Raw genomic sequence first — 15,559 nt, forward strand, 5'->3', positions numbered from 1 at the left:
GGCAAACTTACTTTAATGAAGGAAAGACGCAGAATCAAGATATTAAGCCAAACTTCACTTCCATCATGAATAGGGTCAATCACACTTAGCGTGAACGCGGCTCCGCGTGGAACCGCGCTCCGCGTAGCGCCCGCTGCTAGCGGCAGCAGATTGTCGGGCAGGCGCAGAGAGCGCGATGGGCGCAGCCACCAGCGCGTCGTCTGTTCTGCCGTCGTGGGGAGCCCCGCCGCGAAGGGCGCTTTCTCAGGTGCTGCTAGGAAACCGTCGACTCTCTCAGGCATGCTTCTATAAAACAGTGCGCCGACATTATTAAAATCCTTTCGGCGCGAGGCAATTGCAATATGCTCTAACTTCATACTGTAGGAACGCGAAATTGCTGCTGAGTAGAAGTCGCAACCGAATGCTGCACTCAGCAATCAGTTTATTTGTAACGAGAACGGTGCATGATATTCATGATGTTTATCTCTGTGTTGCACTACTACCACTACTGCGTTCCAGTGCTCGGTATACGAAAATGTATTCGCTCTGATATTCCAGACTACAAGCCACCAGACACAAGCAAAGGCCTCAACAATATATCTGCAAAATCAATGCGCAACGGGGAGCGCTGCGCTCTTCACGTCATTGCGCTGTCTCGGCCGGGAGTCGCCACAGAAGGTCAGGTTATATCACTGTGAAAACCATGGCGGCTGCATGTAGCGCACCTACACGTGAGAAATCTTAAGAATTCTAAGCATAAAATGGTAAGCATGAAGGGCAGATACCTGATCCATCATAAAGAGCCGCCGTGGTTGCACAGTGATCGAGCACCAGCGACACTGACGGCTGGCCATCCAAGTCAGCGCAATGAGTTGCAGAATGGCGCACTCCCGGAAGGGTTGCGCCAGTCAGGAATTACAGCCTCTAAATTCAGTAGTAGTTCATCTGTGAGCATGAAGCACGTCGAAATGTGTCGTATCCCTGGGGAGAAAAGAGTGCAAATTGTGGATTTAAGATTGAAGGGGTGCCCCAAGCTAGTAACTTCAAGACTCTCAGGCCGCCCTCTGAAAATTGTGAATAGGATTATTCAAGCATATCGCGATAGAAAGCGTATCAAGGATGCTCCCTGTGGGAGACCACAACAGGCTACGACAGTAGATCAAGGCGTCGCCATTTCTGGCGCGGTAGTTGTCAACCCCCGTGCATGTGCAGGGCAGGTAAAAGAAGCTCTCTAGCTGAAGGCTTCAATGGCAACTCTGAGGTGGCGACTACATGAGGCGGTTCTTAAAAGTAGGGCGCCGCTCTTGCGGGAAGAAAACAAAGAAAAGAGGCTGCAGTTCGCTTACGAGCACGTAAACAGGAGTGCTGAAGAGTGGAAGAAAATCGTTTTTAGCGATGAATCGACATTTACCACCAAGTGGTGCCAAAAAGCAGGACTTTAAGGCACTGACAATGGACGGTAAGGCCTTCCGAATACCAAGATTGTTTTTTTTTCGTGCAATCGTTTTTTGCGAATGCTTCAATTCAGCCCAGAAACCGCAGGGCTATAAAAAGTTCCGCTGCTCTCATCAGAACAAGAAGCATTAGATTTCGATATATGTAGTGGAACAGGCCACGGTAATTTTTATAATAAAGAAACTCCCATGAGCAGAAAGGCTTCAAAGACAGATAGTTTTGATTTACGCTCTCCACGTGTGAGCAAGTACTGGCACGTGATTATTTACAAATTATAAGTGACTTAAAATTTAGTTACCATTCAAACTTAGTCCATCAGGTCTAGTCATTATTTCAGTCCAGAGATCGTGAATTAAATATTGTTTTTTTTTTTTTTTTTCATTTTCCAAGCTACCGCTCAGAACACCTCCAAAGGGTAACAGCGAACGGGCGCTCAGCAGGTAGGCTTTGCAGACGTGTGGCCAAAGACGGCCTGGCGCCACTTGTCAGAACTGCCGGGAAGTGCACCACGGAGAGATATTGCGCCATCATCCACGACGTAATAATTCCCTATGTTCTGAGCGGCCCGTTTCTGGAAGGCGGTTATATAGTTCAATAAGACATGCCCCCATTCACATAGCGCGCGTTGTGAAAGATCTCCTGCAGGAGCGCTTCGTGACCGCGCTGGACTGGCCACCGCAGTCTTCAGATCTCAACATAAATGAGAACTATGGGGCTCGAAGAAGGTCTCTCTGGCGTGCCAGTCTATCAATGGATTCTCAGCAGACGGCTTATAGAATGATATCTTTGCAGAGTAGGAGCTTTTAAAAAAAGGCACTGGGTTTTGTGCATCTTTTTACACTTCCCTGTCGTCCAGAATCAGAGACGTCATCGAGGCAAACGGTGACTTGACGGGGTATTAAGAGGACGACCAATATACATCATTTCTAGTCATTTGTTTTTGTTTTGTTTTTTTAGCAACTTGTGCGCTCCCTAGAGAAGCTTCAAGTTTTGTACGTGTTACAGTTTCGTGAACGTTCTCGTCCCAAATAAATCTATTACTGTACCTCAGCGGTGTTGCCTGAAGCAATGCTTCGAACTCATTTTTTTTCCTCACTGCTCTTGAGAGGGAGGCGAGGAAGGTAGCACAGCATTCGGCTACGACATCCATTCACCAGACATTTCACATTCCTACAGCATGAGGTTAGAGCACTTCAACTGCTTTGTTACACTCCGTAATGTTCAGGTACCGTTTTACAGAAGACGTGTGACGCAAAACAAGCGTTTTGATGGGCCTGAAACAGTCGACGTTTTCGTATCAGCACCTGAGGCAAGCGCCCTTCGCGGCGAGGCTCCAGACGACAGTGGACAACGTGCAGTTGCAGACGACGCGCTGATGGGTCCGCCAGTCGCGCCCTCTGTGCCTGCCCGAGAACCAGCCGCCGCCGGCAGCGAGCGCTGCGCGGAGCGCGTTGCCACGCGGAGCTGTGTTCTCGCTAAGTATGATTGACACTGTATATGACACCCCTGTAAAACATTGGAGCCCGAATCTGGTGACATAAACATCTGTCCGGCTCAGAAAGCCGCACGTGAAATGAAAGCCAGATATCCAGGCTGGTTTTAGGGATGCCAATACATAATTCCTGCGCATATATTGTGGTCAGTATTGCCAAGACAGACTAAAAGTGCATTGCACAAATCAGCGGCTTTAAATCGGCGATTTCGGTCTTCAAGAGCACACTGTCCTAATGTAATGCTACAGGTGCGCCGAAGCTTGATACTCCTGGAGCATTATTGCGGACAGCAATAACAACGCTAGTAAAATTCAGCGGCAAACCATTAGTGGATGAGTTTTGCCCTCTGCAGTAGAGATAATGCTTACGCCAACAACTTCACATGTAACTAATCACCTTAGTGATCACAGACATACGTGAGAGTGGGAACGATCAGAATAACTTATAAACTTAGCATCATATTTTGTTGGTTTGCACGAAGCTCCTGTTTTGGCCTGAAAATCAGAAACCACAAAACATAAGTTAAAAACCAATATACATGGTCTGTTCTGAAAGTAGTAGGACTGATTTTTTTAAATAAAATTTATTCAAGAGAATGGTACAAACGATTTGAATTTTTGGAAGTAGTACCCTTCCGCACCTACACGCTGCTGCAAATGAGTTTTCCAGTTTTCGTACGCCTCCGGGGACGCCTGGACCGGAGTGCTGTTTAGCTCCCTCGTCACGGCCTGTTGAATCGCCTCTACCGATCCTTGATGTTTCCCCCTGAGCGTCTATTTTATTCTCAAGAATAGAAAAAAGGCTTGGTGGGGCCAAGCCAGGGCTGTAGGGTGCCTGAGGCAGCTTTGCCGCCTTGTGCTGGGCAAAAAATCAGGGTCCTCATTCACATGATGAAGAAGGTGCTGGCAGATCACTTTCCGGTTGGCCTTTTGCTCCTCTGACAACACTCCCGGCACCAACTTCGCGCACACTGTCCTCATGGCTAAGTTTTCTGTCACGATATCAAAAACTTGAGTTTGAGGAAAGCTCAAGTCATCAGCAATTATTCTGATACTCATCCTACAATCACTGTTCAGCAAATGTATCACTCGCTACACATTTTCGTTACTCTTGCTGGTCGGAGAGCGTCCGGAGCAGTCGTCGTCTTCCAATCCTTCCTGACCTTCTCGGAACCGCTTCTTCTACTCAAAAAACACCTGATCTACCCATGGCAGCGTCACCGTAGGCCTCCTTAATAACGTCGCGAGTCTCTTTGCCCGTTTTACCAAGATTTACACAAACTTTAATCGCGTATCGCTGATCCAGTAAACGCTCCATGATTCTGCGTGACGAGACGTTTCGACAGGGGTTCACAGTACAAGCGACCTGCTCTCTTCAACGGCCGACAGCCGACTGCTGATTTTCCCCAGCATTCCCAATATCCCCCTTCAACGATCCTGCACGCACAGACCGCCTCTTGTCCACCCGTTCGCTCAGGAAAAAAACCACTCCTACTACTTTCAGAACAGACCCTGTAAATCAGACAGTCAGCACTATGCGTTTCTTTTTATTATTGTGATACAACTTTTTGACAATATTTCTCAGTGAGCCTTGTGTTTGACGATAACCTCGCTGATCTGATGCAGTAATTCCTCTTCAGTTGCACTGAGCTCAGGTTTCATTAACGCAGCCGTACCATTCTCTCGGCTTGCTGCCAGCCTGCTTGCGATTTCTTCCAGTGTGTCGCCCGTCGAGCCCACAATGTCCCCAATCTGCTCGGCTCCTTTGTAGATGGACGATGGCTTGGTTCGAGTCGAAAATGTAGTGATAATCTTCGCAGTGATCTTAGAGAGCCGAGCCTCTGTAGAGAAGTTACCCAGACTGGCGATGTCGATAGCCCACAGTGACGCTTTCTGCCTGCGGAACTTCGCAGGACCGAAGATGATGCTCTGTAATGTAAAGAAACATTAACTTTTTATGATTTTTTGTCCGATCATGGAGATGAAAAATAGGATCTCGATTTTAGATCTTTTCTATCGAGCACCCGCTATCTTGATTTTAGGCTGTGGCTTGCATGACATTATATAAATATATATATATATAGCAGACAAGTGAAGGGGATGAGGGGCTCGTTTACATTTTTAACAGAAGCCAACAGCCACAGAAGCCAAGGAACACAGGGAATTTTATTTATAATTATTTATTTTGTGGTGTTGATCAATGAAGAATATTACTGAATAGGTTATCGCTTAAAGACAATTGATTAGAAAAGCAGAAGAAAAAAGATGCAAAGGCTTAGCTTGGTTAAGCCAAGAATGCGTTGCATATTGCGCGGTCTTTTTGCGCGAGGTATTGCTTGGCGGCACTCGATTTTCTCAGCAGCTTCTCCTTCGTGACCTCACGCGCCGGCGCGGCGCCCCTAGCGGGAGGAGCGGGAGTCAGGTGGCGGCGCGCGAGTTGGGGCCCAGCTTTTCCTCCGGCTGTCGTGACGTCACGTCACGTGGTTTGGTCGCTGCCCGGCCGCGCCCAAGGGCTCAACTGAGTGATTGCAATATTCTACGCATAAAAACAACCTCATGCTGCCGGTGGGCACCGAACCCACGAGCTCCTAATTACGCGTCCGGTGCTCTACCTCTGAGCTACGGCGACGGCAGTCAAATCCTCTGCTTTCGGGGGTATTTATGATTACAAGTAACCTAACCTTGAGAGTGTTCATCAGCGCCACCCATGTTCGTAAGCGGCGGACGTAGTACGTCCTCAGTTACCGCTGGTGTGACGTGGAACGTCCTCGAACGATGGGGCTGGCAGCTGTGTGAGAACCCTCTTATGCTTTCTATTGCGTCAAGGCTGCCAGAACCGAGGCCCTCGCTCAGCAATTAAGCAAACAAAGGAAGGGGAATGAGGGGCTCGTTATAAGTATGAGAGAAGCCAACAGCCACAGAAACCAAGGGACAGAGGGGATTTTAATTAATTTTAATTAACTAATCAATTAACTTTAAGCGATAATATATTCTGTACTATTCTAAATTGATCAACACCACAAAATAAATTAATTAAAATCCTTTGTGTACCTTGGTTTCTGTGGTTGTTGGCTTCTGTCATATATATATATTTCGGAAATCTGAATTCTTTTCAGTTTTTCCGACACACTAACTAAGCAACGCGCCAACAAAACAGGAAAAATGCTATACGAAGATGTGCGACTACCATACGCGTGAACAAATGCAAGTAAATATATCGTTATACAGTTGTTTCAGTGCAGCAAAGTTGTGTTTACGAAACTTAACATATCGAATTATACTCTGTCGGACGCCAAAGGAAACACTGCACTATTATTCCAATCGCTCTCACATGCCGGCCAACGCAAATGGAAGAGAAAATCGACTAAGGAGCGAGGTCTCTAGAACTGTTCTCAATCTGCAACAAAGACAGCGCGTCGAACTAAAACATATACTTGCAGTTGTTTTTAGCCTGAGAGACAAAACTTCGAAGGATATGCGATGATGCCGAGGTTGTGGTTGAGGTTTGGTGGAGCACAGCATTAGAAGAGAGAGGTTCAGCAGATGAAAATTAAGTTCTCAGGCTTTTTTATCAACATTAAGTACGCGGACTTAAAGGCACATTTCTTAACGCAAAAGCTGACCGCGGACTGGCGCTTAGCTCACGTATTTAGCAGAAGGTCACAGTTAAAGATGTTTGCGCTAATTTTTTTTTTATGTACACCTTCATCAAACTACTATTAACTATCGATTCCACGGGACTAAAATACATGTAAAAAGGTTAAGAGAAAGAATCAGCAGCAGGGCACTTGTTTAGTCAATGAAATCTTTTTCTCAGTAAATAAATATCGAGGCATACAGTCCCTTGAATGCAGTGATTAGTTCTCACGTCTGCATTAGACCTCACAACTGTTCGTATGGTAATGAAATGGTTCAGCCATCAACATATATTCATTACATATTTATGCTGAAGATAACGCAGCGCTCCCTGAAGCCTAAGATATGACTGAGATAATTTTCATGGCGCCACCCAGCCATGAAGAATCTTTTGAAAGTCATGTCGCTCAGTCGATACGAAGTGCAATTTCGAATTAGATTGAGTGACGCAAGTATTAATAGCACCGCAACTTTCCGCTCACTCAGGAAACGTAATTTCGGACAAAGGTTTAATTTTGCACGGCCTGCTTCAAGACATTTTACACTCATTCGCTGCTGGGTTCTCCTTCATTATGAGGAAAGCATGCACAAATGTCCGGAGTGGGAATCTTGCAATTAGTAATGGTCATTGTTTTGTTCTTGTGGTTTTCGTAGTGCCATGCCTTCCTTGGCACGTTTTGTGAATGAATTGCTACACTATGAGCGGGTGCAACCCCAGAAACGCGAAGACAACAAGAAACAATGTAACCTACCGAAATGTTTCTACTGGCTTGGTATTCTAGCAAACTATCGGTGTGAGAGGCCTCGTTTGCCGTCCACGCAAAACAGATTTTGGTTTCCTCACATTTTTCATCAGTTTAAGAACCCCTAGATGGTTGAGTATATAACGGAATCCTTTACTACAGGTTGCCTGAACGAATACTTTGTAGCACTTGTTCCATAAAAACACATCAGTTATTCAACCATAAAAACTCGGTGGTTAAATATTAACATAACTGGCAAAAACCTGGATGAAAAAGTAAGAAGGAAAAGATTCTTAGTTGTCAGTCCTTATACAGTGTGACATAGAAGTAGGTGACTCCTCGCTACTGAACCGAAACTTTACCATTATGTCGAAATTTGGCAAATGTGTTTTGACCAGGCGCAAGTCAAGAAGCAGAGTTTCAAACATAAATTACAGGTTCTCAGAAAATGATGGCCGCTCAGCGTTAAACCCAGCAATAAATGTCCAAAAAAAACTTCACATTCAGGTGTTGTGCATGAACGAGTTCAGCAATGCGTCGCCCACTGACCAGTGTTTCGTCGGCGTTTCGCAGCTTACGACCGCCAACCTTGACGGCCGCTCCCATCTTGGCCAGGAGGTGGCCCATGGCGTTCAGGCGGTGGGCCGACTCCAGCAGGACGGCGTCCATTTGTTCGTGGACACTGGTGCTGCCACTCAAGGACTGGCTCACGTTCAGCAGCACGTCAGCCACCAGCCGAGTGAGCAGCGCAGATGCCACGTCACTGGTGCTTCTTGCCACTGGCGGAGCTTGCGCCACGAGAGAGAAATAAAGTCAGTGACTCGCGCATATCGAGAACAATCATGCACATCCGCAATACGAAGCATTGCCTTTGTCAAAAGTCGTCGATCCACATGACTTGCTTTTGAGCCCTATAATTTGCTTCTTACGGCACCTTTCTAGACCGGGAGGTCCGAAATGATGAGATGGCTCTTCACAACACCGGCAGACATTAAAAGCTTCAGGACTTTCATACACGCCACAATACGGGGCTCATTACGCTGTAATACACTATCATAATCGATTACACACAACACCAAAAAAACTTTTTCTTTCCAATAAGGGTTTTGCAACAGATTCTGGCTTCCCTAAAGGATATTTATGCGGCCTGTCGGAAACAAAAATTTTAGCATTCCGGCGCCGTCTAGATATGAAATCGCCGAGGACAAACTGGGCCAGAAGAATTAAATCTAAGCAGGCTTGGGAGGGTGTTGTCTAATCTATGTTCATTGGGACTCATTAGAATCAATGGTATGTCTTGTTTGTGAATAGAGGTGGTGCAATTTCTTGTGGCCTTTTATGAGCTCCATAAATTCGCTCATGTTTCATCATCATCATCATCATCATCATCATCATCATCAGCCTGACTATGCCGACTGCAGGGCAAAGGCCTCTCCAATATCTCTCCGATTAACCATTTTCTGCGTGAGCCATGACTACACATTCCCGCAAACTTATTAATGTTATAAATCCACCTAACTTTCTGCCGGCCCCTGCTACTCTTGTCTCCTCAGGTAATTCAGACCATCGCCCCTAAGGCCTATCGGTCATCTTGCCTTCATATAACATGATCTGCGCAAGCCCAACTCTTCCTCTTGATTTAGACTGGAATGCCATTAACCAGCGTTTGTTCCCTCACCCACTCTGCTGTTTCCGATCTCTTAACGTTACATCTGTCATTTTCCTTTCCGTGGCTCGCTGCGTTGTCCTTAAGTTGAAACATTATCGTTTCCTCAATGTTTCTGGCCCATAGGTGCGTACCGGTAAGATACAGCTGTTGCATGCTTTTCTCATCACGGATGCTGGTAAACTGCAAACTGTCATTCATGATCTGAGAGAACGTCTCAAATGCACCTCCACCCTTTGTTATTCTTGTTATTTCGTTCTCGTGATTCGGATCTGCGGTCACTACCTGCCCCAAGTAGACCTTTTTTCTCACCACTTCCAGCACCTCGCAACCAAATGGGAAATTTTCCCTACCCTGTCTGCTGAAAATTATTTCAGTTTTTGGCATCGCTTCCAGCACCTCGCAGTCAAATGGAAACCTCTTTTTCCCTTCCCAGACTGCTGAAATTTACTTCAGTTTTCTGCGCATTAAATTTTATACCCGCCGTTCTGCTCTGCCTGTCTAACTCATTCATCATGTTTTGCAGTTCATAGCGTCAGTGACTTAGCAAGGCAATGCCATCAATGAATAGCAGTTAACTAAGGTATTTCCCATTGAATATTATCACGAGCTGTTACTAATCCGAGGCCCTTAACACCACCTGCAAACAGGCGGTGAATAGAAATGACGAGATCGTGTGTCCTTCCCTTCCTTATTTTTATTTTCTTGCTTGCTTTACGGAGGACTAAGGTGGCTTTTTCTTTAAGTACTTTTATCTTCGCGAAACGATAGCCCTTGACAGATACTGATACGAATACAGAGAAGGCCCCCGGACGAAGCGCTACACACTGCTTCACTTTTTGTTTTGATGGCTTCAATGTGCCCATGTGTATAATGCAAGAAAGTAAACTCAAAAGCACGACCAAGTTTAGGCACGTGCATGCATCCGGCGGAAAATGTCGACATGCAAACCTCGTATGGCATTCCCCAAGATGTATTTCTTTCCCGAACAGCCTGATTGTTTAGTCGGTCGCACCTGATTCACAGTTGTCGGCAATGGAACGCAGCTGCTATATCTCGCCTCACCGGATCACGGCGCATACACACTTGTTTCGGGAAACAGAGCACAACCGGGCTCACGGCATTCAAGCATGTGTATCGCAAACTCAGAAAAGTTATAACTATTCTTCATAACATTCACGTCAGCTTTTAGTCGCCCATTCAGACACCTTCCAGTATGCACGATACTTATCATCCCACAAGAAGAAGGCGACATATAGAGAGCTCTGACTCCGCAGGCAATAAATTGCACAGCATGCTTTATCGTACAGCGCCAGTTTTCTGAGCCGCTCCCCCAACCTCACACTCACTTTAAGCCAGGGTCATTGATTGGACAGTTTTCTCAAGGCTCAAAACATGACTGAAATGTCCTACCCCACCGGCAAAAATTTGTTCCCGTGCCAAAGACGATGGACGGTTCGTTAGCGCTTCTGCATTGTTCATTACTTTCGATACTCACCCATCAAGCTATCTGGTAGAGAAATACGTTTATTGGGACGTGAGGCCAGATTTATCATGTAATTAATATCATTGAAACACATCGGTGCCGTGTGACTAAACTTTGTACTGCGTTTGGACATGTTATGTTTGCCTTATACACATGTAACACACATGTATATAGTGAAGCTTATTGAATAAAAACGTTAGCTGCGAGCAGCGCTTCGTCCTTTTTCCTTCCCTGTTGCTGCGTAAATGAAGCGCTGCTCCTTCTCGAGAATAAACATAAACCGACTTGCTCAACTTGCTGGCAAAGTGTTTTTAGCTGATGCCATATATGAAATGCTGGCAAAGAAATGTTTTCCTACTATGTGCCTCCTGACGCAACACCGAACATGTGCGGTGTCTTAAAGGCATCAGGAATTATAATTTAACTCCTGAACATTTTATTTTTCATGAGCGGTGAAATGGTTCCGGTCCTTCGAATGATCTCAGCGCGTGTATGGCGCTCTCGCATGTCATTTCTTGTTAGTCAGGGACCATCTCACCAACTAATGAGCGCAAAAACTTCTTGGCAGGCATCCTGAAAATTCCACCTCGATGGCTAAATGGAGATGAAATGTTCTTCAGCAAATCAGCAGTTCGATAGGGTCATGTCGTACGTATTTTTATTAAGGCTTCACAGCCCCAGGTGGCGGAAAATTATCCGGAACGCTCCACTGCGGTACCCTTCATTTCCAAATAGACTTGAGCCACGCATAAATTGATCTAAACTTCATTATTACTAGCACATGGATTGACACTGCTGATCGCGCCACTTCGTAGTTTTGTTCTCTTTTCCACAATTTCTTGTGCTTGGTATTGTCTTTAAAAGTATCACTGTGTAACGCTACTACAAGTACAAGGCATTAATTAGTTTAAACGGGTTATTGTTGTTTCTAGTTTTTCAAAGCATTTACGAATTTCTCTCGATCTCTTTGCTCGTCCTAACATAATCACCCCTCGCCGTGCAGAAAGTCATATGGTGAGTCACGACATTTATTTGACCTTTATAGATTTTTGTTCCTGACCACAGTTTTGTGCAATATCTCAGTACATTTTTAAGTTCGAACCAGGACCTCTGGCTAAGGATTGATTTTTTATTAAAGTTCAGTTCATAGTGCTGCTAGCCTAGCAGAGAAAACAGTTGAGAAACCCCAACCTACTTGATTTTACAGCTGCCGATGCACATACTCTCCCTTTATCTTATGAAAGGTTCTCTTCTAGTTTGAAGCTACCCTTTAGAATACGCTTGTTGATGTCGAGTCAAAGCTCAGCGTATCTATATCTGAACAAATGCGATAGTGCAATCCATACTTACTTTCTCTAACAGTTCTAAGACTACGCTATCCTAGTGCAGAGCCTCCAGAATCGCATGTTAGCTTCTATGTAAAACTTCGTAGGCTTATCTGGCTCCGCAGTGGGCAGGGGTATTGCTACTGACACCTGCTTATCCCATCATCATCATTCTCATCAGCCTGACTACACCCACTGCAGGGCAAAGGCCTCTCCCATGTCTCTCCAATCAACCCTGTCCTTCTCCAATTAACCTTGTCCACTAAGATTGTATTTAAGACTAGGCGAGTTAGTGCTATAATTGAAGTATGTTCGCCTTCCAAGCATGTCGCAGAAATGGTTACCACAAAAGTTTGTTGTTTTGAATCAAGATATTTCCGACGATGGTTTGCAGGCATGTTTGTGAAATGCTTTCTCAAATGTTAGCGCCAAAGCCGCTTGCGAGCATTTCTGAATGTTGAAACATGGTTTCATGCACTAAGAATCGAAAGCAACAGCTGACTCAAGCTCGTTTCTGTTCGTACGCTGTTTCTGAATTTTTCTTCCTCGTCCTTTATCATCTGTTTCCAGACCGTTCAGGCATCCCTAATCCGAGTTAGCTATATTAACCGGATAGCAATAAACCACGAGACCCAGCCGTAGCTTTATCATGCAGTGCTGGAAGGTTTCACAAGCTGGGAAAATTTCACCTTTTAAGTGCAATTAATTCTCGCGCACAGGGTTTCACTGACCATCATTAGAGCTATGTACAACCCACACATATAGCGCAATGGTCTCGAATGACCGTGGACAAACTACCGTTGCTCTCATTACAGGCGTGACGTTACTGCAAGAAAGTAGCTCACCTGTCGTGGCGTTTTCACCAGAGCTGTAAGGCAAAAGATCGAAGCTAAATTAGGGCTCTGGTTTCGACGCAACGTTTTCTTACTTATAAAAATACATAATGAAAACCGTGGACTTAAAATAAACATGAAAGAGGCAGCGAGAACAAGAATAGCGTAATTTCCGGCAAGTAATCCCCGTTATACATTATATAAAGTTGAACTTTATTGCCTTGCGGGCTATCAACGCGTTCTGGAGCATAATATATTATGGCTCACACTAGCATTGTATTTTTTAAGGTCAAAATTTCATTGTGCAACAGTCGCCACCACGCAGCCTACAGGATTTTAACAAGCTCACTGGCACTTACTAGCAAACTGATTCCACGAGTTTTCTTTAGAAGACTTTCATTCAAAAATTCTATGCTTTGCTCCATAGGGTGAAACACCTGAGTCACTTTCTCGTTCCTGAGAAGAAGGCTGAGGTTTGCATTTAATTGGTCAGGAGCCTTGAGGTCCTTGCGTAGCCAAGGATGGTCGCTGAGGTGACTTTGCCTTCTTTAAAGCTCTCACTAATAGCCGTTTTTAAGCTTCATTTCCTATGTCATTACTAGCAACTACGAACTAACGTTCTAGGCTTTCTATACCACTCATGTTTTTTCACAGTTTTGTAAAATTCTGCCGAAAACACTATTTCTATACCTTGAGTTTTTTGAGCTTGGCACATGATAGCCTTAGGCGCTTATGCGCCACTAAATCCAACACAACGCTGCTAACTTAAACTATTAACTTAGCTTATAAAAGGACAAGGCAGCAATGAAGACCGGGATAAGAGAAACGCTGTGGAAAAATAGGAAAACAAGGAAGAACTTCCTGAGCTTCATGACTATGCTACTTGAACTAGCCGGAACTTAGCATCCACACTAAGCCGGGTGGTTTAAAATTAATCACATATTAAGTAAGCAGTTCTAGTTTCTTGGTGTCCCTAACAACATAGCAAACATTTAGGCTCAAAGTCATCAAACTTTGAGTTTCGAGGGCTTCAAGCGTTCGAACCACAATGCCTTCAGTGTCGTTGAGAAGATCTTTAGCTCATAACCTTTGTATGCCCTGGTGTCAATCCTGAGCTGAGTCGCTCTTTTTAACAGTTATTTTTTGAAGTCCAGTTCGGCAATGCTTCATTCATGATGTTGCTATACTGTTTCTTTTCTTATGCGTGCAACCTATAGATTCATAGATGAAAACACCTTTCTCAATGGTTGTTTTGATGTGCATTCCATGATGTACAGCAACGTAGAAAAAAACAATAGCAAAGCTCAGTACCTTGTCGCAACAAATGCACAATAGATATAACGTACCCTTGTTGGCCATCTGCACGTCGTACAATCCGGACGGGGATCGATAGAGCCGAATAGCAGTCGACATGCGTAAATAGAAAAGGCGAATGTTACAATTAATCAACAGCTCCACAGCGGACAGGGATAACAAATCTTGCAAGTATTAATATCGCCAAAGAAATTTTCGTGATACGACAAACAACATAAAAAATTAACTATTCTCTGCAATCATAGCGAATTCAGCAGTTATTCCTTTCTGTAGTTTAAATTTGGTTCTGCATTCGCGAAATAGAAAAATTCGTCGATGATACCTGAAAGGTACAATCATAAGAACAGAACAAAAGCACTGCTGTAAATTAAACGCTGTTGCAAAACGCAAGGGGCAAAATTTATCGCTGGAAAAAAAGTGCGAATTTGATGAAAAAAATTTTTGTACTGGCAATACTGCCTCCATTATTGCACGAGTTCCTCTCATCACGGAAGAATTGGCTTGGTAGTGACGACAATATACCTCTAGTCCTTAAATAGACACTTCTGGGAAGCAGATAGTGTATTTAATACTACAAAATAAGTTGTCCCAATGACAAGAATTTCCGTTTTCATGATCATAAAAACTTCACGTTTCGTGAAAGTTCGTTACAGCCTCTGAATATATGTGGGGATTAGAAGAACACGCTTTCGATATCTTTAATAGAGTTGTTAACCACACATTTCTTCGTCTTAGTATGTATGTATGGCATTCTTTTTGCAATTTCGTTCCTGCATTGAACCTCGGAACTAAAATTACTTCAGACTCCACTCCGCGTGTTGTCATTTCACAGCCTACGTGTATCTCTTTCTTCGTGCATATCTTATAAATCTTCATCAGACTGAAGCCAGACAACTTACGGCACTCAGGTACCTACTACAACGATAGGGTGAGTTGAGATACTCACGTGACAGAGTTTCGAATGAAATCAGCAGGAAGCAAAAAAGTACTCTCGTCGCCATTTTCATGCTGAGAACGCCTGCACATCGCATGTACAGCGGAAAACAATGAGAGACAAGTATTGCCCCTAATAGCATAAAAAACACACTGAACACATACAGCAATGAAAGAGTAGCATGCCCGTCGGGTACCAAAGATCGAAAGGGCTGAATTTTTATTTTCAATTTTTGGCGATGAAAGGCTGTTTTCTTACAAGCCCGGCAGATTGGTCATGTTAACGATATTGATTCTCCTTTTTACATTTTGCATGCTGATGCTATTTGTTTAATAATAAAAACAGCTAGGCGCAGTTATCGGTGTAGCTTTGCGGACATTCCATTACTTTAGGAGAGGTATGAATGCACTGCAGGTCATTTTATATGCATGGTGTCTCAGGGAACACTAAAATTTGTCATTATCAAAAATAGGCCTTTTGGGGTATAAATGTGGCTTTTGCAGCTTAGTGTTGCCAGTTTTGGCGGACAACCGGAAAGCCGGTGAATTGTCTGAAATAGGAAGCTGGTTGACAAATTTCTTATATTTAACTTTTTAACTCTCACAGCTAGGCATGTAGTTGCAATTAGACATTCGGAGCCGGTCCTTAGTAACAGCCATATCAGTTTTTAGAATTTCGAAAACGCGATCATCTTTG

General features: G+C 44.3%; 1 protein-coding gene across 1 annotated transcript; it reads right to left on the reverse strand.

Annotated features, from left to right (window-relative positions):
- Window positions 1-3,104: 3,104 nt before the first annotated feature.
- On the reverse strand, window positions 3,105-14,035 carry LOC149343813 (uncharacterized; the record flags this gene model as incomplete). Its single annotated transcript, XM_089542502.1, has 4 exons — window positions 3,105-4,855; window positions 7,855-8,093; window positions 12,628-12,650; window positions 13,962-14,035. Coding segments are annotated over 4 exons (684 nt in total), but the record flags the coding sequence as incomplete, so codon positions are not given.
- Between the last annotated feature and the right edge of the window lie 1,524 nt (window positions 14,036-15,559).

This window comes from Amblyomma mixtum, chromosome 5 (assembly GCF_055824585.1).
Source record: "Amblyomma mixtum isolate Tamu chromosome 5, ASM5582458v1, whole genome shotgun sequence".
Lineage (NCBI taxonomy): Eukaryota > Metazoa > Arthropoda > Arachnida > Ixodida > Ixodidae > Amblyomma > Amblyomma mixtum.